Raw genomic sequence first — 26442 nt, 5'->3', positions numbered from 1 at the left:
CTGGTGATGACAGTGGGAGTGTTGTTGATGTGTGCATGTCGAGATATGTTTGAGTTGTGGATGGCCGATTGACAAGCATAGTTGTTTTGGTTGTTTCTAGGGTTTTGCAGTAGGTGTTATGGGAAAAGTTATATGTACTCAATTGTATTATAGAGTGTACCAACCACTTGGTACAGAGGATGCAGAGAGATGTATTGCTGAGCTAGAGTGAGTTGCTGGTCAAAGTAAAATGGTGACATGTTGATGCTAGAATTATGTCATTGATAAAAGAGACAAAGTATGGTTGATCAATGTTATGCTGCTTCACTTTCAAGTATGCAATGTTCCTGAATACATTGTTGCTTGTAGTGTTGCTGAGGTTTATGATGCTTGCCAGTGAGAATATGATGAAATTGATGAGGTAGGGTTTTCATATTGAGTAGTGATACTTTGTTGGTCTGAGATGATAGGTCAGACTGGTTTTAGTTTGATTCTTTACTGCTAGGGTTTGTCAACAGATATACATGTTAAGCAGCAGTGGATCCAATTGTTGAAGTTGGGGTTTGATCTTTTGAGCCGAGGAAGTTGTTTATGTTGACGACCTTGTGCTAGTATTGCAAATAGACAAATTCAACAGATTGTTTTGATATTAATTATTTTGATTTTGAGCATAGGTGGATTCAATTTGAAAATGAGATGAAATCGTGGTGCGCTTGTTGAGCAAGGTGGTACAAGACAAAGATTGGAGTCTCCTTCTAGTTTTAGCCTGAGAACACTTCAAGGAAGCAGGGTGGTGCTAGGGCAGGTTGGAGCCTGTGCACGGTGTTGAATCATCCTTACAATCAGAGCTGATAAAACTACGACATTGGAGCGTCCTTCCAATTGGAGCTGGTAAACCAAGGTGTTGGAGCATCCTTTCAGTTGACGTTGATAACTCAAGGGGTTGGAGCCTCCTTCCAGTTGTTGCTGGAGAATCTTGGAAGTTGGAACTTCTTGTTGAGGTAATCTTCAAAAACCTATCTTAAAAGTGTGTGGTGGTTTTTCTCCTGGAAGGGCTTCCACCTAAAAATCTCGTGTACTATCTTTGATGTTGTGCATTATTGAATGGTGTTGTTGTGATCCGATGTTTTGATCTCATGCTAATGTTAATTAATATTGGAGCCTGAGAACACTTCAGGGAAGCAGGGTGGTGCTAGGGCAGGTTGGAGCCTGTGCAGGGTGTTGAACCATCCTTTCAATCAACGCTGATAAAACTAGGGTGTTGGAGCATCCTTCCAGTTGGAGCTGGTAAACCAAGGTGTTGAAGCATCCTTTCAGTTGAAGCTGATAAATCAAGGGGTTGGAGCCTCCTTCCAGTTGTTGTTGGAGAATCTTGGAAGTTGGAGCTTCTTGTTGAGGTAATCTTCAAAAACCTATATTAAAAGTGTTCGGTGGTTTTTCTCTGGAAGGGCTTCCACCTAAAAATCTCGTGTACTATCTTTGATGTTGTGCATTATTGAATAGTGTTGTTTTGATCTGATGTTTTGATCGCATGCTAATGTTAATCAATGCTCTGAAGATTAAATTAACTAATTGAAGTGAAATATTGATTCACCCCCCTCTCAGTGTTTCCAACATTCTGCAACATTTTCAATGGAAAAACAACCTTATAAAGAGGATCATGGGATTTCAAATTCTAGAAATGGATATGGACAATTGTTTACAGAATTTATACAAGACGTGAATCCATAGCAACCAAATTCCTAATCATTTGCGTCAAGAGTTATTTTTAAGGAAAAATAGCTTTAAGAATGCATACCAAAATGACATATGTTTAATGGCTTGTCAAGGAAAGGAAAAGTTTCCAACAAAACGTAGACTTGAAAATAAAATTTAAGTATATCAAATTGGTTTTCTGTAGAGGAAAAAACATTTGACATGAACATTTATGCTCTGGCATAACAATTCGAAAAGAGTTTAGGTCTTTCATGAAAACACATTTGAAAGCTGGTTAAAGTCAGGATTTTTACTAGTATAGAAAGTCATGCAGTTTGGTCTAGTTAAATTATTAACTATAATATTTACATAATAAAAAAACAACAAAATATGGCGTACATAAAATATTGGTCTTTTAGTGAAATGCATAAGCTAGAAATAACCAAGTGTCCTTTTCATGCTTAATATGTTTTGTGCCTAGGAAGTGCTCCAACGGTGATGAACAAGTTCTACGTAAAACTATATATCTTCTCTAAAATCTATATAGCTACAGTTTGCATATGACTGGAAAGATATCAATGCATACGTATATGTTGAATTTGAATAGAGGATTTATTACAATAATTTTTTATGCTTTCAAAACATTAACCAAGTAAAATATTCAAAATTAAACTTCATAAAAGTTTATTACTTGTGCAAAGAGAAACATATAATTATCATCTTTCAATATAATCTCAAATCAGAGATTGATTCCTGTCCAAATTATTGTACATGCAAAGTGCCTGCAAGAAACATGAATCAGAGATAACTCACAAATCAATATAACATTGTAGGAATTGCCTTATTACAAGACATGCAAGTCTCTACTGAAGACAAATATTTTACAACAATGCAACTGCATGAAACATAGTAATCCCACTTACCATTCAGATCAAAGAATGACCACAACATGGCGAATCTACAAGCCAAGAACAATGAAGGCATCAAATTAGATATGCACTTGTGCATGGGGTTAAAAACTCTACGTGCGAGGGAGATAGTGTGTCACTAATGAATCTAAGTTGTCCACTGTTTGCTTCAACAATTTTCTTTTAAATTGTTAAGAAATTCAAAATATTTTGTAATGATTTCCAAACCTATGTTATAGTCTAAAATTCGTATCTCCCTCTAACTCTCCAACATCACAGTTCGCCACTGCCCTCACTTTCCTTTCCATTTATAGCTTCTAAAGAAAATCTTCCATTCAAGAGCCTCATCTCATTTTCTAGCTTTAAGTTTACCTATACCTTTTGACATTATTGCCTTTTTCTCCTTCAGCTGTTAACCATATGTTTTTATTTAGTTACAGTTGCAATAGTTAAACCATATAAGCATATATGAAAATTCAGAAAACCAAGAGAAGGATACAGTTGAGCTGCTAAACTTCCCATGCCTTTCATTTCTTCATTCAATCTGCATCAATCAAGGAAACGTGATTAAAATTCTTTTCATTTATTAATAATGCCTTTACAAGCACACTTCTGCAGAAGTTTACAAAAAACAATCTACATTGGAGCCTCAAAGGACATCAGAAAACCAAAGTTATAAACTCTATATCTGCAAACTCTACATCAGTAAAACCAAAGTTACAAACTCTACTTCTGAAAAAGCATCCAAATCTTGGATTTCACATTCTGTACATCAAGAAAGATATCGTCAATGCCAAAGTTGGCAATCTAGGGTATTAAATAGCAGGAAACTGTTCGTAGTGAACAATATGTAATTTTGCTTTTTGGTTAACAAAAAGACAGCTTTCATCAGATATAAGGTTTACAAGTTAGGATATCGAATAACAAATTTGGATCCAAACAAACACTAAGGCAAAAACACACCCGCCTTGGAAGGCATAAAAGTTATCAAACATATATGGGCAATAGGAGCAGAAACACAGGAGCACACATAAATTGGACTTATGTGACCCCTTAAAGTAGAGATATGCAACATGCCCAGTAAATGTGTAAAGTATACCTAGGACAAATCCTTCCAAAATAAGCATTAAAAAGACAAGGTGCATGCATGATATGAATTGGATCAATATATTGTTTGACATCCACCTCGATGCTTATAGAGTGGAAATTTAGAAAAATCAGCTTGCACGGTCATTTTTACTGGCAATCCTAGTTTTGAAACTTTGGGGTGAAAAAACTCCAGGAGCCATTTTGAGGCTTTAAATCAGTGTTGATAATATCGCCGAGATATCGGCGATATTCGGAAATATCGCGATATTTTCGGCGAGCCGAAATATCGCCGACCAAATATCGCGATATTTTATGGTTTTGAAAATATCGCGCGATTTCCGATATATCGCCGATATTTCGGAAAATATCGCGCGACGACGGAAAATATCGCCCGGTGACAGTGAAATCTTTCCGCGCGGCCTATAAAATTCGATTTTTGGTTTTTTTCATGTCATTTTGTTTTTCTGAGTGCTGGAGAAGGAATGTGGTTGCTGCCAAGGAGGGTTTGAACGTTCCATAGCCATTATTGCCAATTTGCCACCAACAACGAAGATTTCTCTAAGCTGCAAGTGCCAAGAACAGTGAGACATCTCATTCTTCCCTACAATCATTTTGCTTGGTTTTTGTTTTCCATTTCAAAATGCAAGGGTTTTAAATTTATCATCATAGTGTGTAGGAGAGAGATGCATTGAAACTCTTTGCAAAACATAGTGATTCTCACTGCTCAGAACAAACATATATTCCAAACATTAATTGCTACATCTGTTTCAAAAGATTGCACAAGTCATCAAGGTTTGTCACTATGTTTTCATTGCTGCCATCATAGATCACTGTTAGTGTCAAATTATTACCACTGTTAAGATTCTTCAATTGGTGATGGAAGGGAAGGCTATCCTATTCCTAGAGAAAAAGAAACAGCTTCACAGTAGATTAGAATGGAATGAAAATACTGGACAGTGGATAATTAAGTAACGAACTAGTTTACCTGTTCTAATTTTTTGATCCATATATGACCAAAATCAGTAAAATCATGACCAAAACCAGTGAATATATGACCAAAATAGGTCCAAAAAATAGAACAGTTAGACAATTCCTTCACATGACAATTTTTTTACCTTCTTGTTGAAGTGCATTTTGAATAATAATTGAAGTAAATGGCTGATCTTCATCTCACTAAAACAGATTGAAAATCCATTTCTATTTCACATCAGATTGGAACTATTAACTTAAGAAACTCTCCATGCCACTATTATGGCCATACATCATCATCGAGTTACTTAGAGGATCATTGTTGTCAGGAGAGTCAAGCTCACTGTGATGTGTCACATCTATATCAGGCCTGTATCATTGTCAAGTCATCATCAGGTTCATATCACTGTCAAGGTAATACAAATACAAAAGAGGTCACTGCTAGGAGGTTGAAACCGTTGAATACCGAGGTCTAATAATGCACCTACAGCAGTGGTATAATTATTAATTAAGTAACAGTGATATAATAAGTGATATACAGTCACCTCATTTCCTTGGCATATCATTTGCAATTTTGCATTGTTAGGCTCTTTCATTGCTTGGCATCTTTGGTTAAAGTGGCAATTATTGCATGATACAAGCTCACTGCCCTCTTAACTTTTAAGTCTGCTCTTTTTTTCATGCCCATTGCAAAATTGCAAATTTGCAAATAATGTAGCAAAAAAAGTTAAAACTGTTTTGTAAAATGATGTGGTTATTTGTAATTTTGTATTACTTATTAAGTTACTAATTCCAAATTTTTTTTGGTGCTCTAGGTTTCCTTTTGAGTTAGCCCACTACAAAATACAAATATGCCAAAAGCCTTGGACCCATTTTGGGAGTATGGGAGCCCTGATGGTGGGACAAATCGTGCATATCTTACATGCAAATTGTGTGGGACCAAGATGACAGGTGGGATTACACGACTGAAATACCATCTTGCTAGACTCAGTGGACATGATGTTGGGGTTTGTACAGTTTCTAGTCCGGAGCTTATACAAAAAGCTCTTGAGGCAATTGAAGAAAAGGACAAAAAGAAGGAAGAGGCGGAAAGAAACAAAGCTGAACGTGCAGGTAGATCTTTTGGGATATCTTCTCCTGATTTTGGTGTTGAGGGTAGTGGGCCTAGTGACCCTAGTGGGAGGGGCTCCACAACTGGCACACCATCACATGCTACTACTAGTGTGAGTGCGAGGTCATCATTTTTTGTTCCACGAATAGGAGCTGGAGCACAACCTGGCATAAAATCACTTGTTAAAAAGGAGAAGCAAGAAGCAGATAGAGTCATGGGGAGGTGTATTTTTTGGAGCGACTTACCTCTCAACATCACAAAAACCAATCCATTTTGGCAGCAAATGTGTGATGCTATTGTTGTTGTGGGCCCAGGGTACAAAAGTGCCACATATGAGGAGTTGCAGGGGCCAATTCTTCAAGCAGAAAAACAGGACATCAACTCTAGATTGGCGGAGTTGAAAAAGACATGGGAAGTCACTGGATGCACAGTGATGTCTGATGGTTGGACAAATAGGAAGTGTAGGACCCTTCTAAATTTCTTGGTACATTGTCCTAAAGGTACCATGTTTATTAAATCGTTGGATGCATCAAAACATATCAAAAATGCAGCAACAATATGTGAGTTGTTAGATGGGTTCATTCGGGAGATTGGTGTGCAGAATGTGGTGCAAGTCATAACAGACAATGCAGCTAATTATGTGTCTGCCGGCAGAATGCTTATGGAGAGGCATCCCACATTGTTCTGGACTCCATGTGCAGTGCATTGTCTCGATTTGTTGCTTGAGGATATGGGGAAACTCTCCTTCATCAAGGAGGCAGTTGATATGGCTAGGAGCATCCCCAAGTTTATTTATAACCATGCTTTTGTTCTTAGCCTTATGAGGAGGTTCACTAGAAACAAGGAGTTGAAGCGTCCTGCCATCACACGTTTTGCCACAACCTTTATCACTCTTCAGTCTTTGCTTCGATGTCAGTTCGAGTTGAAGAAAATGTTTGTGTCTGATGATTGGCGTAATTGTAGATACAACAGGAGACCTGATGGGAAAGCCATTGCAAAAATGGTGTACTCTAAGACATTTTGGCATGGAGTAGAAGAAGCATGTGCAGTTAGCGAACCTATAGTAAAGGTTCTTAGATTGGTGGATGGAGAGAAGCCTGCAATGCCTTATTTGTATGAGGGCATGGATAGGGCCAAGGAGGCCATTCGTTCCTATTATGCAGACAAGGGTTTTGCTAGCCTTGATAGGCAGATGATGTTATGGGATGTGATTGTTAGTTAGTGGACAGGGATGCTTCATCGACCCATTCATGCAACAGCACTCTTCCTCAACCCCGCATTTTCATACAAATGCAACTTTGATTTTGATGGCGAGATGATGGAAGGGCTCCATTCCTGTATTCAGAGGATGGTACCTGATCCTGAGCTTCGTAGCAAAATCAATCGTGAGATACAGTCTTATCGGGATTGTGTTGGCCTATTTGGCTTTGATGATGCTATTAGGGAAAGGACCCTCTTCATGCCACGTAAGTGACAAGTCATCACTCATTAGAAATTAGAATTTTAAATTTAATTATGTTTTAACTTTTAAGTTTTTGAATTTTTTATTTCATTATTTTGTTGTAGATATTTGGTGGCGAAGCTATGGTGCAAGGGCACCAAATTTGCAAAAATTGGCTATACGAATCTTGAGTCAAACATGTAGCTCTTCAGGGTGTGAGCGCAATTGGAGTGTATTTGAGAAAATACACGCCAAAAAGCGCAACAGGTATAACTTTGAACTCAAGCCTTCAGTTGAGCAATTACACTTATTGTAATTTTTAATTTTTAATTTATGACCTTCAAGTGTCAAGAGTCAAGAGTCAAGACTCATTACTTTTTTTGACACTCTTACAGGTTGGAGTTCGCACGCCTCAACGATTTGGTGTATGTGCATTACAACATCCGACTTCGAGTGAGGCAAATAGAATCACCAATGGATCCAGATGCCATTTCCTTAGACAATATTGATGTATTGTCTCCGTGGAGGGTGGAGTCTGAGGAGCCCATATTGGAGGAGTCACCTTCATGGTTAGAGCCAGTGGCAGATGATCCATTAGAGCAGGGGCAGCAAGAGGAGGACTCGGAGTCAGAGGAGCAGCAGCACTTAGAGGAGGAGCAGGAGGAGGAGGAGGAGGAGGAGGACACTGCGGGAGCATCAGCATCAACACCATCTGCTATAGATATAGGAGAGCATAGCTCCATACCTAGCACTCATTATTTGACATTAGGTGCAGAGGCAGGGTCAGGGCCTTCTACTACTAGGGGCAGGCCTGGCAAACAGCCCATCATGTTTTCCCGTAAAAGGGGGAGAGGGCAGTAGATAGATAGCTACTAGTTTTATTTGTTATGCTACATGTAACTCATGATGATGAGATACTTTTATATATGTGATGTTATTTTGTATTGGTTCTCCACATTTGAGTCCTTGAATGGACAATTATCAGGGATCAGCAGGATTTGGTATCGCCTTTGATATATCATTTCTATTTGACATCATATATATCAGTGTTTTCTTCATATTTATGTGCCAATGTGTTTATTTCATGTTGTTATTGCTTTATATGTTTAAAAATCTGAAGAAAAAAAATGAATATATTATGCATTTTTTATGCTTGCCGATATTTGCCGATATTTTCGCCGATAAGATATTTTCTGGACCCTCGCCGATATTTTCCCGATACCGATATTATCAACACTGCTTTAAATGACCACTTTTTGTGGTCCGGGCCTTTCTATGGACCTAAATTCCATAATCCACACATTTATACATTTCCAACGACACAAGAATCACCTCAATAGAGATCATATGAGAATGTTATGCCTCCCAATAGTTGAACTATCAAAATTAACCACCATAATTTGAGGAGGCCGCCATGTCAGCCCTCGTTACTCATGGAAAAGAGTTTAGCCACATGGGCGCTGTGAAGAAGACTCTAGAACAGTCATTATCGTAACTCTAGTTAAGGATTGAAGAAGTCAAACTTAACTACTAGTAGGCTATCACGTTGAGTTATAACCAGACCACTAAGAAGAGATGGTGTTCCATTCTATTTGAGTGCATTTTGTTCCATAGATGAGCAAAGTAGCTAAGAGTGGATTGAGAGAGAGAGAGAGAGAGCAATTAGAGAGGTTTTGTGTACTATAGCAACCCAAAGGCCACATGTCTCATTCCTTTGTACTTGTATCAATTTCCATTCAGAGAAAGAGCAGAGCAGCCTCACCTTCCAACTAAGTTTTCCCACATAAGGGTTTCCTAGATCATATCATGTGTCCATTGTGGTTAGTGAGTTATTTCGTTGTTCTCTATTTTCCATGTTTTATCTATTACATGCACAAGCTTAACAAAGTATTTAATGAATCCATAAATTTAAGGAGAAATAAACCCTCAGTGTAGATTTTGGATTTTCAAATATATTTTAGTAGATCCATTGTGACAAACAGTCCAGTGGACTATCCATGGAAATTTACAAATGATATTGATATTAGAACAGGTTTCTTAAGGTATATTGTGGGTTGCTGCAAGGGATCAATATTGGTTAAGCTGAAAGTCATAAAACCCCAACCATGGTCAATGAATCTATTAATAATCCTCAAGATCCCACAGAGGAGAGGTTTGTATGTTTGGAAGCACAAGCCGCAAATATAAACCATAATGTGAGCCTCCTCATTACGGCCTTGACCAATAAGCTCGGGTATTCCAAGAAGGTGGAGGTTCTAACATAGAGGTTGGATTGGAGAGGAAACCAGGGGATCAAGAATAAGCAGAGAGGGAATCTAAGAAAGAACCTAAAAAAGGAACAATCTAGTTCGAGTGTAGTGAACCAGTCATAGTCCCTATTCAAGATGGAAGCGAAGGTCGACATTGTTGAGAAATCCAAAGTGTGACAGTTAAACGATTTCTCTTATTATGGCATTATCTTGTGATGTTTTTCATTATTATTATTTGTTCTTTCGAATTATCTTTTCTTATCATCAAGACTAATGCCAAGCAACAAATAGAAGAGAACACAAGATGTAGGCACGCTACTAGGATAAAACCCCACTCTAGGGGAAAACCTGGTCAAAATTCTTCCTTCAGTAGATTCAAGATGAGACGACCAAGACCCTTACAACTTAGACTCGAGACTACCTCCATCCATCAAGTCAACCTTGTCATTCTTCAGTTCTATTGCTCCTGTAACAGTCATTCTCTTCACACTTTGATCCTTGCAATGGCACCGAACTTGTATCTAGAGATAGCAATGATCTTTGAACCATTCTTCTGTGATAGCACCGAATTTTACTCACTGAGATAGCACTGAAAGTTGTCCACTATGATAACATCGAAGTTTATCCATTAGCATCAAAACTTTATCACTGTGATAGCACTAGCATCGAAACTTTATTACTGTGATAGCACCGAGATACTGAAGAACCGAGACTTCATCACTGTGATAACATCGAGATATTCACAGTAGTAGCACTGAAATATATTCACTATAATATCACCGAAATGTGGTCACTGTAATAGCATCGAAACTGTGGTAGCATCATAATTGTCCACTGTGATTTCCAAACCTGTCTGGTGAGATCATCTATGTAATTAACCCGAGCTCATATAATAGCATCGAATTTCTGAAGTAGTACTGAAACATATCTCTGAAATTTTGCGAGCTACTTTCTGTGATTGTTGAGCGAAGTTCATACACCTATATATAGTTGTTTCCATATTGAAATGAACCGACATGAACATATGAAGAGATGTGTCACTGTATTAGGCCGACATGAGATTATTGACGGAAGTCAACTTGATGATGAGTCATTTGACAAGAAGGAGACTTTGATGGAGGAGGATTTCAACGTGACAAGATAGACTTTGACTCAATCCTAAAGCCTACAATGGAGGCTTGACCTATGACAATTGACCCAAGCATGAAACCCATGCTTTAACAAGTCATTAATAATAAATTCTTTTTGACAAATATATTATATTTTGACTCAAGTACAAATTATGAAGACCAAACCTAGTTACATTCTTCAACACTCTCTCTTAACTAGGGAGGTATTCATATTTACATATAAACAAAGAGGTACATGAAAGATCTCAAAACAAATCATCTACAAAGAAGTTTAGGCACCGCAATGCCATGGACTAGATTCCTGATCAGGGCAATCTATCCATTGGTCTCTCAACAATTTAGGCACCGCAATGCCACAGACTAGATACCTGACCAGGGCAATCTATCCGGATGGGACTAAGATGGACTCAAGCTTTCAGCCTCTCTAGGTACCATTAAGCTTACTTACTAACCATCAACCCAGGGATCCAGGTGTGTATCCGAGGTCATAGCTAATCAATGAATGAATTGAATTGATTTACAATGAGCAATGAAGCTCAATAAATATACAACTGTATTTACAGAAACAGCAAGTTTCTACTAAGAAATAGAAACAGCAAGTTTCTACTAAGAAACTGCTAATAAGATCACAGACGATCTTATCCGAATAAAATACATAAATGAGCATTAAACATTAAAATAGCATTATTCTAATACCCTCCCTTAATGATCAATCTATTACAACACCTATAGGCCCCCTAAATTTTACACACTTATCAGGACCAAGGGGCTTGGTGAAGATGTCTGTTGGCTGCTCCGTTGTGGGAACATACAACAACTGAATGGATTCGTCTTCAACAAGCTGTCAAATGTAGTGACAATGGGTTTCCACATGTTTTGTTCGTTCATGGAAGACTGGATTCTTAGCGAGTTTGAGCACTCCCTGATTATCACAGAACAAGGGAGTAGGACCTGCCTGGGAAACATGCATATCCGCAAGCATACGTCGAAGCCAAACTACCTCACAAGATGCCTTAACTGCTCTCCGATACTCTGCTTCTGTCGAGGAGAGAGCCACTGCCTGCTACTTCTTACTAGTCCATGTGACAGCGCCAGATCCCAGAGTAAACACATACCCAGTTGTAGATTTACGGTCATCAACCGAACCTGCCCAGTGGGAATCTGTGTAACCACTGAGTGTAGGATCTGAACTCCGAGTGTACAAAAGTCCATAATCAGGAGTGCCACTCACATAACGCAGCACACGCTTCGTTGCTATCCAATGATCAGCCTTAGGAGCTGTCATGAAGCGTGAAATGTAGCTCACTGCAAAACTGATATCAAGTCTAGTGGCAGTAAGGTAGATGAGGCTGCCCACTAATTGCCTGAATAAAGATTCATCCACAAGTGGTGAGGATGACTGAGCTAAAAGTTTGAGCCCTGGTTCCATAGGAGTCGTGGCAGGTTTGCAATCCTGCATTCTGAACCTGTCCACAAGACTTCTAGCATACTTGGACTGAGAGAGAAAGATGTTGTTCTCAGTCTGCCAGACTTCATCCCCTAAACAGTAATGAAGAAGTCCCAAATCTGTCATATCAAAAGTGTTGCACAAATCCTGTTTGATCCCATGGATCAAATGTGCTGAACTGCCAGTAATGATAAGGTCATCCACATGCACAACCACAAACAGAATATCATCACCAGTATGCTTGATATACAGGTTTGCATCAGATGGACTCCACTGAAAGCCATTATCTGTTAGCTACTTATCAATTTTCATGTACCAAGCCCGAGGGGCTTATTTCAGACCATAGAGTGCTTTGACTAATCTACAGACTTTCTGTTCTTGACTGGCAACCTTGAATCCTAGAGGCTGCGTCATGTAGACTTCTTCCTGTAAGTCACCATTCAGAAAAGCACTCTTTACATCCATTTGATGGACTTTCCCATTGAACTGAGCTGCTAAGGCAAGGACGAGCCGTATGGTACTCATCTTGGCTGTAGGAGCAAAGGTCTCCTCATAGTCTATGCCTTCCTTCTGTGAGAACCCTCGAGCAACAAGGCGAGCCTTATACTTGTCTAGGGTGTCGTTAGCTTTGTATTTCACTTTATACACCCATTTGCAGCTAATGGGCTTCTTCCTTGCACGAAGATCAGAAAGGGTCCAAGTGTGATTCTTCTAAAGACTCTGGAATTCAGCGTCCATAGCCTGTTCCCACTCGGGTATACCCTTAGCCTCTGAATAGATTTGAGGCTCAAAAACACTGTGTAGGTTAGCCATAAGAGCAAAATTTATTGTAGGTTGTTGTTTGCTCTTATTTCTGGAAGTTCTACCTTCAAGGAGCTCATTATCCCGGAGATCACTAATAGTTTTAGCCCACCATTTAGGCCGGAGAGTAGAAGAACCAATATCTGGAGCAGATGGTGGAGGCTCAAGAACAACAGGAGCAGTGAGAGGAGGATTATTTTCCGAAGGGAACTCAGGTAGTGCATCATCAAATACTGATGCTGCATCATCCCTCCCATCAGGTGGACCTAACGGAAGAAGAACACTATGAGGTTGATCCTCAGAACACTGCTCAGAAGGAGGAGACTGAAAGAACCCTCTGTCTTCATCAAATACTACGTCCCGACTGAAGATAAGACGATCAGTGTCTATATCTATCAGCCTATAGGCCTTGTGGTGATCACTATACCCTATCATCATGAGTTTCTGGCTTTTGGAATCCAACTTAGAGCACTTAACAGCTGGTATCCAAACATATGCAACCGAGCCAAACACTTTGAGGTGACTGATCTTCGGTTTACGGCCAGACCAAACCTCTTCTGGAGTCTTCCCCTTAACAGCCTGAGTAGGTGATCGGTTAAGAAGATAGACAACAGTAAACACTGCTTCAGCCCAAAATTTGTTCGGAACACTCCTGTGTTGTAACATGGAACGAGCCATTTCAACAACCGTACGGTTGCGACGTTCGACAACACTATTCTGCTGAGGAGTGTAGGGTGTAGTTAATTGGCGTTTGATGCCATGGGTATCACAGAAGTTGGAGAAAGCAAAAGAACAAAATTCCCCCCCCCCCCCCCGTTATTTGTCCTAAGAGTTATGATATTACAGCCAGACTCTTTTTCAACTAAGGACTTAAACTTCTGAAAGATACTAAATACATCAGATTTATGTTTTAGAAAGTACACCCACATCTTTCTACTGAAATCATCTACAATAAGCAAAAAATATTTGCAACCAGTAACTGAAGATGTATTCATAGGACCACAAATATCAGCATGAATTAACTGGAGTACCTTAGATGCGCGCCAAGATTCTCCATTCTTGAATGAAGACCGATGTTGCTTGCCAGCTTGACAGGCGTCGCACACTCGCAAACGCTGAGTCTGAATATCAGGTAACCCTGACACAAGTCCCTCCCGAGATAGCTGAGAGAGATATTGAATGTTTAGATGCCCATATCTCTAATGCCACAGAGTGCTAATGGGAGAAACATGAGCTGCTAGAGCCACTTCTGGAGAATCACCAGTGTCAAGAAGCCTGTATAGGCCATGATCCTCTAGGCCAACAGCAACCGTAAGACGAGTTTCCCTGTCAATAATGGAGCACTTGTGCGCATTGAACACCACATCAAGCTGAGAAGAGTTCCTCATAATCTGGCTGATAGAGAGCAGATTAATTTCCATACCAGGAACATAGTACACATTCAGGGAGATGAGTGTGCGCCCATCAGACTGGATCTGAACTGTGCCTCTGCCAACCACTGTGTACTCTTCAACTCCGTTGAATACCACGGAATCACTGAAAGATGAGAAGTCAGTAAACCAACCACTGTGTACTCTTCAACTCCGCCGAATACCACGGAATCACTGAAAGATGAGAAGTCAGTAAACCAGTCACGCCTGTGAGAGAAATGACGTGATGCACCAGAGTCAATGTACCAAGCAGAAGACGGGGCATGATCTAAGGACCTCTTAGCCATAAAGGCGTAAAAGGCAGATTCCTTCTGCTCGGAATGTTCTGCAACATTCGCTTTCTGATGAGACCCTCCCTGCTTCTTCTGTTCAGAAGCAATCCTCTGTCGGCAATCTTTCTTCATGTGGCTGAACTTGTGACAGTAATTACACTGCACATTTTTCTTCTTAGCAGGATCAAAAGGCTGAGAAGAACCTTTCTGCTGAAAGGACTGAGAGGATTGATATTTGGCAACAAAAGCATTTTCTGAGGAGGCTGATGAAGCACCATTACCAAACTGTTGTTTCCATCGATCCTGCTGTAGGAGTTTGGTGCATAACTCCGGAAACTTCAGATCAACATTAGTGGAGGTAATGTTGAGTGTTTCTATGAAGTGCTCATAAGGTTTTGGTAGACTTTTTAGAGTGATGACTACCATATCTTCTTCCTCCATGGTCCAACCAATGGCTTCGAGCTGATCTCGAATGTCTTTAATCTTGTTAAGATGTTCCTGTAAAGACATACGTTCGTCCATCATGATGGAGAACAACTGATTCTTTAGAAAGAAAGCTCTGCTCTTGTCGGATGTCTCGTGCAATTCCTTCAAATGTTGCCAAATTTCGGCAGTTGTCTTGCCGGAAGGAATCTGTGGTAACTGATCATCAGTCACAGAGAGTTTGAGAAGCATAACAGCCTCTCGATTTCGATCATCAAACTTATCTTGATCTGCACCAGGTGTACCAAGACTGAGCTCTTTGCCCAAAACGAGCTGGTCAAGACGCCTATATTCAAAAATGGTCAACATTCTCTGTTTCCAGATGTTATAATTGGTGCCATTAAAGCGTTGACTACCTTCCAACATCAGGTTGGTTAGCGAGGCCATTTGCACGTTTCCCAAGACAGAAAACAACAAAGGAGTCTGACACGGATTTCAATACAGATGCCGGCTGATCCAGACAAAATTTGACAGGTGCTCAAACAATGAAATTTAGCACAAAATCAATGAATTGATATAATATTTCAGAGGAAAAGAAATTTTGTTCAATCAAATCGAAAAATATTTCATAGGGAGAGAAATCTTTGTTGGCAAACGTTTAAGTCGAGCGTTAAACAAGGACAAAACTGGCACAAACTGTCACAATCGAACTGTGATTTCTCAGTAAATTTTGACCCCAAAAAAAACGCAGGCTCCTAGAGAGCACACCGTTGGCCTCCTGCACCGAATCAATATGGATGAGATCTATTCTCAATTCATTGGCCTCCACTAGAAAACCACATTCACAAGAGCACACGCAGTAGGTAGTAAATACTGAATCGACCGCCGGAAAAATTTTACATCATTCCTGCATACCACCGAAGAGAGAAAACTGGAACCATCTTCACCACCTTCGCATACAACTGTAAAAGCGTTTTCCGGTCGAAGAAACTCGCGTTCCTACTGCGTGATGCAATGATCAAAAAAAGCTTTGACACTTGGGTTCTTCAAGTGCGATTGAATACACGGCCTGTGGTTCTCCCGTGACTCGATCCCGCAAGAGCAGATGGGTATTCCAGAATCCGGATCTGGGAACTCTGAAGATCGAGAAGCTGATGATTACCACAAGGGCTTAATCTTTCTCTGCCATCGCCCAACGCCGCGACTATTGAACAGCTAGGGTTTTGCCAATTCATGCACGCTGAATCAATCAACGCAACCACGATCGATCGTGTCCGGGCAGGTACCTTTAACAGTGTCCCAAATGGAAGCTGAGAAAAAAAAAAATAAATAAATAAATAAAAATAAAAAATAAAATTTTAAATTTAAAAAAAAAAAATGCTCCACAGAAGTCGACACCGACAACTCCGTATATGCCAAAAAAACGATGCAAACATTATCAAATCTAGGCCAAGAAATTGGCGAAATCAGCCTTTGCCTATTACAGTGGATTCTCTGCTACTATAATAATGTATCGATCCAGTAGAGAGCAATTTCGAAATGAAGCACAAAATTTTTCAAACTATGAAAAATTATTTCGAAAAAAAATACCTGAGCTCTGATACCATAATCAATGAATGAATTGAATTGATTTACAATGAGCAATGAAGCTCAATAAATAATACAAATGTATTTACAGAAACAGCAAGTTTCTACTAGGAAATAGAAACAACAAATTTCTACTAAGAAATTGCTAATAAGATCACAGACAATCTTATCCGAATAAAATACATAAATGAGCATTAAACATTAAAATAGCATTATTCTAATAATAGCTCTATGACCAACACCACCTTCTCAACTTCGGGACCTAGACATCAACACAAAGTGTTGGCCAGATGTCCTCCCAGGCAATGCTTCACTCACAAAGCCTCAACAGTCCTTGATCCAACAAATCAAGGACAACAAATCTCTCCCAATCAAATTGATCGGTAACCAGCATGCTATCAAAACTTCGACAGATTTACCTGTACAAACCATAGTTTAAAAACCGGAACCGGTGACTGGACCGGTCCACCTAATAAATCGGGTTTCAAACCGGGACTGGTTAGGAACTAGTTTTAAAAAAACACATGAAATAATTATTTATTAATGAAAAAACTATTTTTAAGATTTAAAACCATGATTCCAAACCAATAGACACAAAATATGCAAAGTTTGCTCATATATATACCATGTAAAGGTGAATATATCAAAATGGCACCAAGTGCAATACATATCAACAACAAAATATATAATCAATGAGGCTCTAAATGGCCTATAGAGTTCAAAAAAAAAGCCTACAAACTATGGGGCCACTGGCCTACTACAAATCTACATATATGATATTAGTGATCAACATTATCACTTGAAACTTCTCATCATGATCAAACTCAGTTGAGTCTCGACTCCCAAACTTTGCAACTGCTTGAGTCACAAACTTCTCTATTGGTTCAGTGACTTGAGTCTCAAACTTCTGAAGGTATTATGCCCTAATATGCCCTATTACTTCATTTGGTGCTCCACATGGCTTTACATGGCCTCCTATCCCAGCCAAGTGTTGCTTGAACCTGTTAATACCCCCTCCTGCAATAGATTTTTGGCAATATTTGCATATCATTTTGCCATCAATCATATCACAATGAGCCCATGCAGTATCCTTAACTTTTGGAGGCATGATGACTACTACTTAGCTCAAACTCTCTATCGTTCCACTACTCCAACAAAAACTCAACACTCTCCAAGCTCCCAATCAAACTCACAAAAACTGCAAATTCGATGTGTGAGGAAAATGAGGGGGGTGAGCTCCTTTTAAAGGATTGGAGAGGGTGTTTTTGGAGGGAAACAACACTTACTTTCCCTCCAAAACACCCAGGAAGCTTCCTAAATGACGTCGTGTAGGTCCGTCGCGGCCTTGGCAATGAACCAGCTGGTTTAGGATGGAACCGACCGGTTTGACCATAAATCGGTTGGTTCCATCCTAAATTGTCCAGTTTAAGCCGATTTTTGTGGATTTTTGGTGAAATAGGCCCATGAACCGGGTTTTTTGTTCGCTTTGACTCAATCACCCAATGAACCGGCCGGTTTGACTGGTTTTCAGTTCAAACCGGCCGGTTTTAAAACTATGGTACAAAGACAACCCCAATTAGTAGTACACTTTCAAATGCACATAATCAAATACAAACCTTCAGGGTCTTCCGGACAACTAGATGTTACTTTTCAACTTATCATAGTAGGAATATTAATCGAATCTTTGATAGAAGATTCCTTAATCATACACTTTCCTTTCCTACTGCACATGTAGCAAATATCCTTCAAAATGCATTCTCCAATCAAAACTATGATATGCTCGCCCTCCCTCTCAACCAGGGAGATATCCAGGCTCCCTCTTAATCTCAGGGAGATCTCTTCTATCCAAGCTCCCTCTTAACCCAGGGAGATCTGCTTCTTCTTATTGGAGAATCTTTCATGGCTTCCATCCTTCTTTATCAGAGTCATTCATATATCATGCTTATCATATCAACTTTTCTTATTATCATCTTCACCATCTTGAAGATGATGTACATGCACAACTTAGATAGCAAGTACAACCAAAACTATAGAAGCATGAAGTTAGCCATATCAAATTCTTATAATAACAGAAGCATTAGACTTTAAAAACATAATCAGCAAGAGACTATACTTCAATACTTCAACTTCTTGCCCAGGTTTTGTTACAAACCCTAAATCACATCCACAACTCATCAAGATATCAAACTCATTATATCTAGGGTTTCAATATTCTTTCAATGACATGACAAGTTCTTTCATATAGAAAACCCTAGAAACAAATCAGATCAATGAATCTAACAACTTTCAGAATTCATATGTTAGACTCCTCACTAGGATTTCATACATATCCTAGATTTTACACATGAGCTTCGATCACAACGTAATTAACAACATAACTAGCTTCTACTAGGGTTTGATGTACACCCTATATTTCTTATTTACACAATCTCAACAATCACTATATAGATTCATAGATTCCATATCACATATAATAGAGAATTTAACTACTAGTACGGTTTCGCTGCAAAATCCTAGATTTCCCAAACAGCATCATCCTAGAATATCAAACTCAGACAAGGGCTTTGATTAAACCCCAAGACTTATTACCATCAATAATTAGGCCAACACACATATCTAGGAATTCATTATCATGTATAAGCATATTATATGTTAGACAACATTAATACATAAGGCATATACCGACCTAGACCGGGCTAGGGATTCAATCAATGGACACATACCTAGGGTTTCATTCCTAGGATCTTTAAATACATAACAAGGGTTTTGCTTATAACCTAAGGATCTAAGGTTTCAATTCATAACATAGCAAACCCTACTTTACCAAGACTTCAAAGGTTCGGGATTTCAAACATCATTTCAACCCTAACAAGTTAGGGTTTTTGTGGTCATACCAAAACCCCAAACATGACATCAACAATATATCAAACATAATTTTCTTTAGACTTCATCAATAACCCTATGTAGGTTAGGGTTTCATTCATTGTCAACATACCCTTAGGTTAGGGTTTTCCAGAGAGCCTGTCTAGGGTTCTATAAAATCAATCAAGAATATGAGGGTAGATTTATCAAAAGAAGAATCACCCTAAACAATAATCTTTATGATTCAAGACAGCTAGACATAACGATGTTAGTAATGTAATGCAAATTTCAAAATAAAATGAACGTAACTTTTATATTAAGAGAATTTTATAAGGTGTATAGTCTAAGACATACCTAGAGATATTTCTTGACAAACCTTGTAAGAATTTCTTGAAGTGTTCTCTTTAAGTCATGATCTTTTATACCTGAAATAAATACTTCCAAGCAAAACATGTGATACCGAGAACATGATTTTAATTTCTTAATCTAGATTTTCTATGTAACAATGGAGGATGGAATCAAGTTATTCTATTTTGTTTGACATCTAGATTACTTTATAAATCCTAGAAGATAAGGATTAAGGTTCTTGTATGTTCTTTTATCTAGACTAGAATTATATGGACCATCTAAGATTAGATATAATAAAAGCTTATAAATATTCGTACCTCGAGTTTACATACCTTGAACTTCTTTGATTGAGAGATCAATGTTTCATAGGACTTGATGCTCTCCTTGGAAACTATAAACACATTGTTAGATGACTAAAGCATAGAAATCACAATACTTACTTGAGTTAGAAGTTGTTCTCAAACTATTGAATGTTGTAGAGAAGGCTTGCAAGAAAATAGTTTCTACAGGACTTCATATAGACTACTTCTTATGCTGTCATAAACGACTTATTTTTGTTGATTGAATTTAGACCTCATAACACATCTTATTGTCATCTTTTTGGGATGGATTCTTGTCTTCTTCATATTGGTGTTGGTTCCTCCTTGAGTGATAGTATCTTTGGCCTGTGATTCTTTCTATGCAGACTCAAATATATCTCAAATAACTAGGACCTTATTATGCAGCAACTTAGAAAGTTCGGATCACATACTTCTCAAATTGTAACTTGCTTTAAGACTAGAAGTTTGGATCACATAGTTTTCCTTTATGACTGTGACTTCGCACTGAGATCACACAAATTCATCACTTGAAGTTGATCCGAAATTTTACTCCTTTGTAGTCTGTCACTTGATTTTACCGAAACTCCTTTCTGAATTATATCGACCTTTCTACTGAACTTGTTTTCTGAGGATGCACTAAACTTGTATAACTGATATTGCACCGAGCTTGATCACCCATTCTCTGAACTGTCTCACTATGATTTTTACACTGAACTAACACCTGTAGTGTCCTCACCACACTTTTGAGATCTTGTCACTGTATTTCCACGAATTCTTCTTTCTGAAACTGATCTGAGCTTATCTCACCAAAGTGTACTGAAATTCATCACTGTGACATCACTGAGAATACTTCAAAGATGTATAAGTGGTTTTCAAACTGCCTTTAACCATGACCATAGCTCTGATACCATGTTGAGAAATCCAAAGTGTGGCAGTTAAACGATTTCTCTTATTATGACATTATCTTGTGATGTTTTTCATTATTATTATTTGTTCTTTCGAATTATCTTTTCTTATCATCAAGACTAATGCCAAGCAACAAATAGAAGAGAACACAAGATGTAGGCACGTTGCCAGGGCAAAACCCCACTCTAGGGGAAAACCCGGTCAAAATTATTCCTTCAGTAGATTCAAGATGAGACAACCAAGACCCTTACAACTTAGACTCGAGACTACCTCCATCCATCAAGTCAACCTTGTCATTCTTCAATTCTATTGCTCCTGTAACAGTCATTCTTCTTCACACTTTGATCCTTGCAATGGCACCGAACTTGTATCTAGAGATAGCAATGATCTCTGGACCATTCTTGTGTGATAGCACTGAATTTTACTCACTAAGATAGCACTGAAATTTGTCCACTGTGATAACATTGAAGCTTATCCATTAGCATCAAAACCTTATCATTGTGATAGCACTAGCTTCGAGACTTTATTATTGTGATAGCACCGAGTTACTGAAGAACCGAGACTTCATCACTATGATAACACCGAGATATTCATTGTAGTAGCACTAAAATATATTCACTATAATATCACCGAAATGCGGTCACTATAATAGCACCGAAACTGTGGTAGCACCGAAATTGTCCACTGTGATTTCTAAACCTATCTAGCGAGATCATCTTTGTAATTAACTTGAGCTCATACAATAGCATCGAACTTCTGAAGTAGTACCAAAACATATCTTTGAAATTTCTGCGAGTTACTTTCTGTGATTGTTGAGCAAAGTTCATACATATTGAAATGAGCCGACATGAGCATATGAAGAGATGTGTCACTGTATTAGGCCAACATGAGATTATTGAGGGAATCCGACTTGATGATGAGTCCTTTGATAGCAAGGAGACTTTGATGGAGGAGGATTTCAACATGACAAGATAGACTTTGACTCAATCCTAAAGCCTACAATGGAGGCTTGACCTATGACAATTGACCCAAGCATGAAACCCATGCTTTAACAAGTAATAATAATAAATTATTTTTCACAAATATATTTTATTTTGACTCAAGTACAAATTATGAAGAACGAACCTAATTACATTCTTCAACAGATATCAAGCCATATCAAGGTGAGATTGATAGTTTGAACTTAAATAACTGGTTGCAACAGTTAGAGGTCTATTTTAGTGTTTATCCTATAGAGGAAGAACAAAAATATTCATTTCTTCGTCTGAAATTAGAGGGCCGTGCTTTAACTTGGTGGGAAAGCCACACTAAAACCCTGAGATTGATAGTTTGAACTTAAATAATTGATTGCAACAATTGGAGGTCTATTTTTTGTGTTCATCATATAGAGGAAGAACAAAAATATTCATTTGTCCGTCTAAAATTAGAGGGCCATGCCTTGACTTGGTGGGAAAGCCACACGAAAACCCTGAGGTTGGAGGGAGATCCTCTAGTGACTAGGTGGGAGGATTTCAAAACTCTCATAAAGTACTAGTTCTATCGTATTGGGTATGTAGAATACCAATGGATTTGGCGGCATAACTTCAGGCAGAGATAGAGGCAGAGTGTACAAGAGTACACCACCAAATTTACGAAGATGGCAAAAATGTTGGGTATCTCCCCAAAGAACCCAAACTTAGTCCTCAAGCATCTGGGGGGTTAACATAGTCATATGCGAAAGCAAGTGATGTTGTTCAAACCCAGAGAAATGGATTATGCTTGTGTACAAGAATGGTTCCTACTGAATATAGGCTAGAAGAGATGAAAATCAAGTGGGTCAACTAGCAAAAAGAGAATCGGTAAGCTTTCGAGGGGAAAAAGAAGTGGAAAGGGGGAAAAGACAAAAAGACAGTAGCCACAACACATCAATGCAAAGATCCCAACAACCACTGTAACATTAATGGTCATACAGAGAAGAAGTGCTAGAAGTTGCTTCCAGAGCTCAACCCAAAGAACAGAAAGAAATATGCTAAGAAAAATTACTCATGGCCACTAGTTCGAGCAATCAAGTGGAAAGCAACTTAGAAGTGGACAGGAAGATCGTTTGTGCATCTGTACAAAAGGGGGTGAATCTGAGTAGATTTTAGCAAGGAAATGACTAGACTCTTCCACATAGAGATAAAGGTCAGGAAGATGAAATTTGATGCTCTATTCGTCTCAGGATCACAGGCGAATCTCACAGTAGCAGATATAGTCAAGACACTGGCATTGAAGACTCATGACCATCCTAGCCTATATACATTGGGATGGGTCAACAAGTAGTAGAGATAAAGGGAACCAAACATTGTAGAATCAAATTTGTTATCAACGCTAATTTAATTAATGAAGTAGAGTTGGATGTAGTTCCACTTTATGTATGTGGAGTTGTATTTGGGAGTCCCTCCTATATGTATGTATATATGTGTAGCTGTATGTATATGTATGCGCACAAGGGCAAGTCAAAGATCTTGTTGGTAAGTGCCAACTAGGCGAAGAAGTTGATCAATTTTCACAAGAGATATGTTTTGTTGTTGTAAAGAGAAAACCAATCTATAGAAGAGTCCATGAGAGCTAAGTCATCCCTAAAGGGGTGTACTAAGAAACAAAATCAACAACTAGAAGAGTTGCTATAGGTGTACATGGGTGTGCTCCAAGAGCCTAAAGGGATACCACCCAAGAGAGAAGTTGAGCACAAGATCCAATTGTTGTCAGACTCAGTTGCCAAACATTAGGTTGTATAGGAAGTTTGTTATAGAGACAAATGAGGTGAAGAAGCAATTGCAATAGCTACTGGAACATGGTGTTATTCAACCAAGTACCTCACCATGTGGGTCACCCATTATAATTGTACCTAAGAAGGATGAGACTTTGGCGGATGTGCATTAATAACTACTGATTTTTTGTGTAGCATCGGTAGGAATTCTCGCATGACTAAAGGGGTCTTCAATTCGGCCCTAGATGCATTTTTATGTATTTTATTAAGACAAGTCGACCAAGGAGGAAGTCAAGTCAGCTAGCCAGTGAAGGGACATGTCCCTTGGGTTGTCGCATCCTTGGACATGTATAAATAAGAAGTTGTGACATCTCATTTGAAGACCATGATAGAGCAAGTCTAAGCAAAAGGAAAAATCTAATTTTTGGGGTCTATCTTTTCTCTCTCTTCATCATTTCATCTCTGCACTTAGAGGTCGAGTTTGACCAGCATTCACTAATCCATACCACTGCTTTGATCCTTGATTTGACCAAGTTTGACCGCAGATTTCAGGCCGCATGTGCGAGAGTTTGACTGCAAGCTAACCACAGGTTGCACCTGCAAATATGATCGCAAAGTGCAATTGGACCCACATTGATTTCACTATTTTGATTGGTTTGACCAACGTTGACTTGATGTTGTTTGACCAAGTTTGGCTAGTATTTTTTACTTTTATATTGGCAATGATTTCTAGACAAATTGTTGATTTGTAAAGCTTCTTGAAAGACAATTTCTCCTCGAGAAAAGATTGATGGGTTTTCTCCCTATGATGGGTTTACTAGAGTAAAATTATTGTGTCTATTGTGCATGGCTATCTTTCTATGATCTTTATTGTTTCCATTGCATTAACTATTGATATTTTTGAGTATAATTATCCAATGGTAGCAGTGGTATAAAAATATTGTTTGAAAATAATTAGGATGTTATTATCAGACATAAAATATTATTCTACAACACTTGCCATAGAATTTCAACATGGAATGAGAGCAACCATTGAAGTCAGCCTAAGAAACCTATATTCAACAACTTGTGTAGACTTTTGATCTCTTTTCAAGATGGTGCACAACCTAAGAGTTGAAGATAGGTTGGAAGACCGGGATACTCCTTATCTTGGAGGAAAATAATTTTCAAGATGGTGCACAACCTAAGAGTTGAAGACAAGTTGGAAGACCAGGATACTCCTTATCTTGGAGGAAAAATAATATTCAGGATTATATGAAGGAAAGTGTTCCCGAACCAGAGGCAGTTGAGGGGAAAGCAAAGCATAAGAAGAATGAAGCTAAGGCCACGAGTGTTTTGATAGATTCCATTAAGGACCATTTGATTCCACATGTTGTTGAGTTGAAGACTACTAAAGAAGTGTATGATGCTTTGGTGGGATTGTTCGAGAGTACAAACACTAGCAGAAAGTTCGCCTTAAGGCAGCGGCTCCGTAGTATCATGATGTCCAGATCAAATTCAGCTGCCACTTATCTCATGATAGTCTCACAGTAGAGATATCAACTTAAAGTCATTGGAGATACCATTGATGATGTTGAGCTTGTTACAGTGACACTTAATGGATTTCCTTCTTCATGAGATCCATTTGTACAGGGTATTTGTGCATGAGTTGAGTTGCCGAAGTTTGATTAGCATTGCACTAATTGTATCCAAGAGGAGGCCAGATTGTTGTCTAAGAATAGCTTGCAGAGACCTCAAGATGAAGAAACTCAAGCCCTTGCAGTGCATGCAAGAAAAGGAAAAGGAGGAAGAAACTTTGGTAAGTTCAATACAGGTAGAAGACCAGCTCTAGTTCTAGATCAACAGAAGAAGGATCTTTCAAAGATCAGGGGTTTCAATGTCATACAATGGGTCACTATGCCTTTTAGTGTCCTTAGAAGAAAAGGAAGGGAAAACAGTTAGCATCAACAACTGATGTTGATGATCATCATCTACAACAAAAGAAGACAAAGGAATCTAAACTTGATAAGATTGCAAATGATCTCTGGAAGGAATATTTCTTTGTCTCCGCTCTTAATGGCACTATTATAGATAATAGTGATATTTGGTTGTGTTGAGATTGTAAATAGTGTCGTTTTGATAATGTAATGAAAAATATATATCATTGTTGTACTTATTATATTATTCATTATTAGATTTTATTTTTGGTCAAAGCATGTTGTTCATGCTTATAGAGTCAAAAGAGTCAAAAGAAAATGTATTTGAGTCAAGTCCCATTTGGACTATTGTAAGAAAAGAATTTGAATTTTATTTTTGAGTCAAAAATCATCACAAAGACCAAGTCGACCCTCGGACAAGTCGGCCTATGTGGCACCATTTGACCTGTTGCACCTATTTTGTCACAGGTCCAAGGAAGCAGGTGTACAAAAATTTTCAAAATTAAGAACCATTAGCCTTCCAGTTATCATGTCATTGTAAACCCAATTTCTGCAAATTATAATGTAAATGATGCTAGTACGACCGTTTAATTCTGTAACAACCTATGTAAGCCCATGATTTTGCCAACAAATTTCATCCTACGAGGTTTTTCGTCTCACCGCATCATGTGTGTTTCTAAAGATGGATAATCAGCAGAGTTTTTCCCTCCAGCTTAACCCCAAAGCTAGGGTGGAATTTATTGACAAAGTCTTAGGTGAGTCCTAGTGTTTTTAGTCCGACCATAAGCCTACAGTGGCATAAAAGGGTTAGAAAAGCAGTATATTTCA

General features: G+C 38.6%; 2 protein-coding genes across 2 annotated transcripts in view; one reads left to right on the top strand and one right to left on the bottom strand.

The window, feature by feature from the left end:
* Positions 1-2245: 2245 nt before the first annotated feature.
* The window catches only part of LOC149150296 (uncharacterized), a 112858-nt gene continuing 88661 nt past the window's right edge, over positions 2246-26442 (bottom strand). The window contains exons 4-6 of the mRNA XM_089440785.1: positions 3082-3126; positions 2598-2632; positions 2246-2456 (exon numbers count right to left, since the gene is read on the bottom strand). Coding sequence (XP_089296911.1) covers positions 2437-2456; positions 2598-2632; positions 3082-3126 — 100 coding nt within the window. The 3' untranslated portion in view covers positions 2246-2436. The remainder of the gene's footprint in view (positions 2457-2597; positions 2633-3081; positions 3127-26442) is intronic.
* LOC149150297 (uncharacterized) lies at positions 7312-8196 on the top strand. The gene is made up of 2 exons (XM_089445465.1): positions 7312-7459; positions 7588-8196. The coding sequence occupies exon 2, from the start codon at positions 7667-7669 to the stop codon at positions 8051-8053; it is 387 nt and encodes a 128-aa protein (XP_089301591.1). The 5' UTR covers positions 7312-7459; positions 7588-7666; the 3' UTR covers positions 8054-8196.

The sequence above is a fragment of the Pinus tabuliformis genome, chromosome 9, assembly GCF_031772625.1.
Source record: "Pinus tabuliformis cultivar Carrire ecotype Pingquan chromosome 9, CPIR1, whole genome shotgun sequence".
Classification (NCBI taxonomy): Eukaryota; Viridiplantae; Streptophyta; class Pinopsida; order Pinales; family Pinaceae; genus Pinus; species Pinus tabuliformis.
The sequence above is the reverse complement of the archived record's forward strand: the minus strand, read 5'-3'. Positions and strand labels throughout refer to the sequence as shown.

Excerpts from the sequence above, each read along its gene's own strand:
- LOC149150297 (XM_089445465.1), top strand. The coding sequence starts at position 7,667 with ATGGATCCAGATGCCATTTCCTTAGACAATATTGATGTATTGTCTCCG.